Source organism: Dendroctonus ponderosae, unplaced genomic scaffold, assembly GCF_020466585.1.
Source record: "Dendroctonus ponderosae isolate FM_Combo_2020 unplaced genomic scaffold, Dpon_F_20191213v2 Dpon_F_20191213_1, whole genome shotgun sequence".
NCBI lineage: Eukaryota > Metazoa > Arthropoda > Insecta > Coleoptera > Curculionidae > Dendroctonus > Dendroctonus ponderosae.
The window spans coordinates 409,555-411,898 of NW_026017110.1; the positions used below are offsets into that span (position 1 = coordinate 409,555).

A 2,344-nucleotide genomic window follows, 5' to 3' on the forward strand; every position below is an offset into this window, starting at 1 on the left:
ATTTCTCACTTTTGCAACGATGCCAGTGTTTCCAGTTTCTTAAACTGCGTTTCAATAAACGCAGTTTGGGAAACCTACCGTTAAACGCGTTTAAATAAACTTAGTTTCGTCAAACTGCGTTTCGCTTGTTCCTGATGAAAATGGGCCTCAGACTGAAATTCATCGATATAATTCGGTTGAGCTTAACCATTTATGCTTAGATCAGCGACTCAAAATTACCTGTCGAATTGTCTGAATATAAACATAGATTACGGCTTTTCTCCTGTTTTTTATATTAAATTTATGTGGTATTTCCAATAATTACCTTTTGCTGTTGCATTGTCGGGCGTGCGAACTGCATCAAAGCTCACAATATTCCTTTTGATGTTCAGAAGTGTGTTCAACGGCAATGCAGTCAAGGCGTTTACGTCCACTAAATCGATCGGATGCTCTTCAGTGGTGATTTCCTTGATTAAGATTAATATCCAGATGGCACCTGCTTGCAACATGCTGAACGACAGAGAAAAACGGTACAAGTATGGCACGTTTCGGTTAAGTTTAAGGTAAATCTAAAGTGGCTGATTATCTGATAAATTAATCCGCACCAACGAAATTTTTTGAATTTCTTGGCTTGCTCAACTCGTTCAAAGTTTGTTGGGAAAAGCATAAAAATATGGGGGTGTTTCAAAAAGTCGCTAAATTGAGACCGGAGAGAGTTTAGAGTTTAAATTCGTGGACGCCCTGTATAACATGGCAAGTTTATTATCATTGGGATATAAATTATTATATCTTGTTACACTTCACTGTAACTTACGCTTACATAACTTAAATATGCACTTCTAAAGTATTTGACACGTGAAAATTAGATTGGATTTTGACTAAATTCGTATTATTTAAAAAACCTTAAGATTTAGGTATTAGAAACCTTATTAAAAGAGACACTTATTTTGTTCAGCGAATCCAAAAATGCAATAATATACAGGACATTCCATTTAAAAAAAACCCAACTTTGATACTTTTAGGGCTTTTGGCACACTCTCTACATTACAAAAATATTTTTAAAATCTGCACCCGATAGGCGTATGTGCCATTCAGCAACTCCAAACAAGTGCCTGCATAATCACCTTACTATGCAGTCTTCTCGATCAGCTTTTCGTGTTCGGTTAATCAATGATAATCCTGCTCAATGTATACCGGTGTTCAGTAATCCAGTGGTTTAATGTGATCTTACATACGTGGTAGGAATGTAGCCGGTATTTATTTGCTACCTGGAAAAGTGTCAGTTTTTTTCCATTTTCCAGTAGATTTCTTATATTGTATTTGCCCATGAGGGTCTTCCGCGCAAACAGAATTAAGATTTGTCGGTCTGTTCAAACACCGGATTATCTGGTTCTTTTTACAATGGTGCAGATGACCAAAACCACGCGAAAAGGCAGCTAATTGCAAGCCATTAATAGAGTTAATTGGCGTCTTGCTTGTGTGCTGGCCTCATTCTCACTCAACCAAGGGGCCTGAGCCCAACCAAGGAGGAGGTTCAATCGAACCTCCTCCTACGTTCGGCCATAAACCATAAAATGTTCAAAGCGCTGGTTCTTACTTTGTTAGTGCTTAGTTGCAAGCCGCGTCACTCAAGTGCCGCAAAGTCCCAATTAATCGACATTTTAAAGAGTTTAAAGCTGACTGAAAAACTGTTTCGGACAGATCAAGCCAAACAAGTCGCATCCTTAGTGAGCAACGCTTTTACGGACTATGCAAACTCCAGGAAAAAATCAACAAATCCAACCAGTCAAGTTTTCACGGGGTTCCTGAAGGTTGTGGGGTTTGAGGCCGAGAAAATCGCCGCCATAGCAATTAACGGGTTAATATTTGTGGCTCAATTGGTAAGTTGGAGCTTCGCTTTGTCCCTGCCGGAAACCACCTGGCGGGTTCCATGATTTCAGTTAGGGACCTCCCTGATGTCGAAGTCCAGCAGGCGGACGGAAAACATCGGCTCGGAAAATCCCCTTGATTGGGTGCTCGAAAATGCCGACATCGCCATCCTCATGACGAACATTACCAGTCGCAACTTGCCCGAGTTTGTCATCGAGTACGTAAAACAGCAATCTCTGGACGAGGAAAGCGGTTGCGTGCAGCTGTTGATATGCAAGATCTCCCCATTTATTTGGGGAATGCAGGAAGCGTTCGATTTGACAAAGAGCAGCCTGCGGCTTGGCCAGACCGCCTTCTTTCGATACCTTCCTGCTAGAGCAGAAGTGCTAAAGCAAAGTGAGGTTTGCGACAGTGAATATCCGTATTGTTACAACTAGCTCTTCATCAGAGGATTATTACTTAAGTATAAAGAAAAAATATATTCCTTATACTCTCA

At 40.6% G+C, this 2,344-nt stretch overlaps 2 protein-coding genes across 2 annotated transcripts in view; one reads left to right on the forward strand and one right to left on the reverse strand.

Moving 5' to 3' along the window:
* The window catches only part of LOC125503015, a gene marked incomplete at its 3' end in the record, with an annotated part of 3,099 nt that extends 2,317 nt beyond the window's left edge, over positions 1–782 (reverse strand). The window contains 1 exon segment of the mRNA XM_048662716.1: positions 305–782. Within this exon segment, the coding sequence (XP_048518673.1) occupies positions 305–488 (184 nt within the window). The 5' untranslated portion in view covers positions 489–782.
* A 763-nt stretch (positions 783–1,545) lies between these two features.
* LOC109536782 lies at positions 1,546–2,344 on the forward strand. Its single transcript, XM_019903188.2, is given in 1 exon segment — positions 1,546–2,344. A coding segment is annotated over 1 exon segment (732 nt). The 5' UTR covers positions 1,546–1,553; the 3' UTR covers positions 2,286–2,344.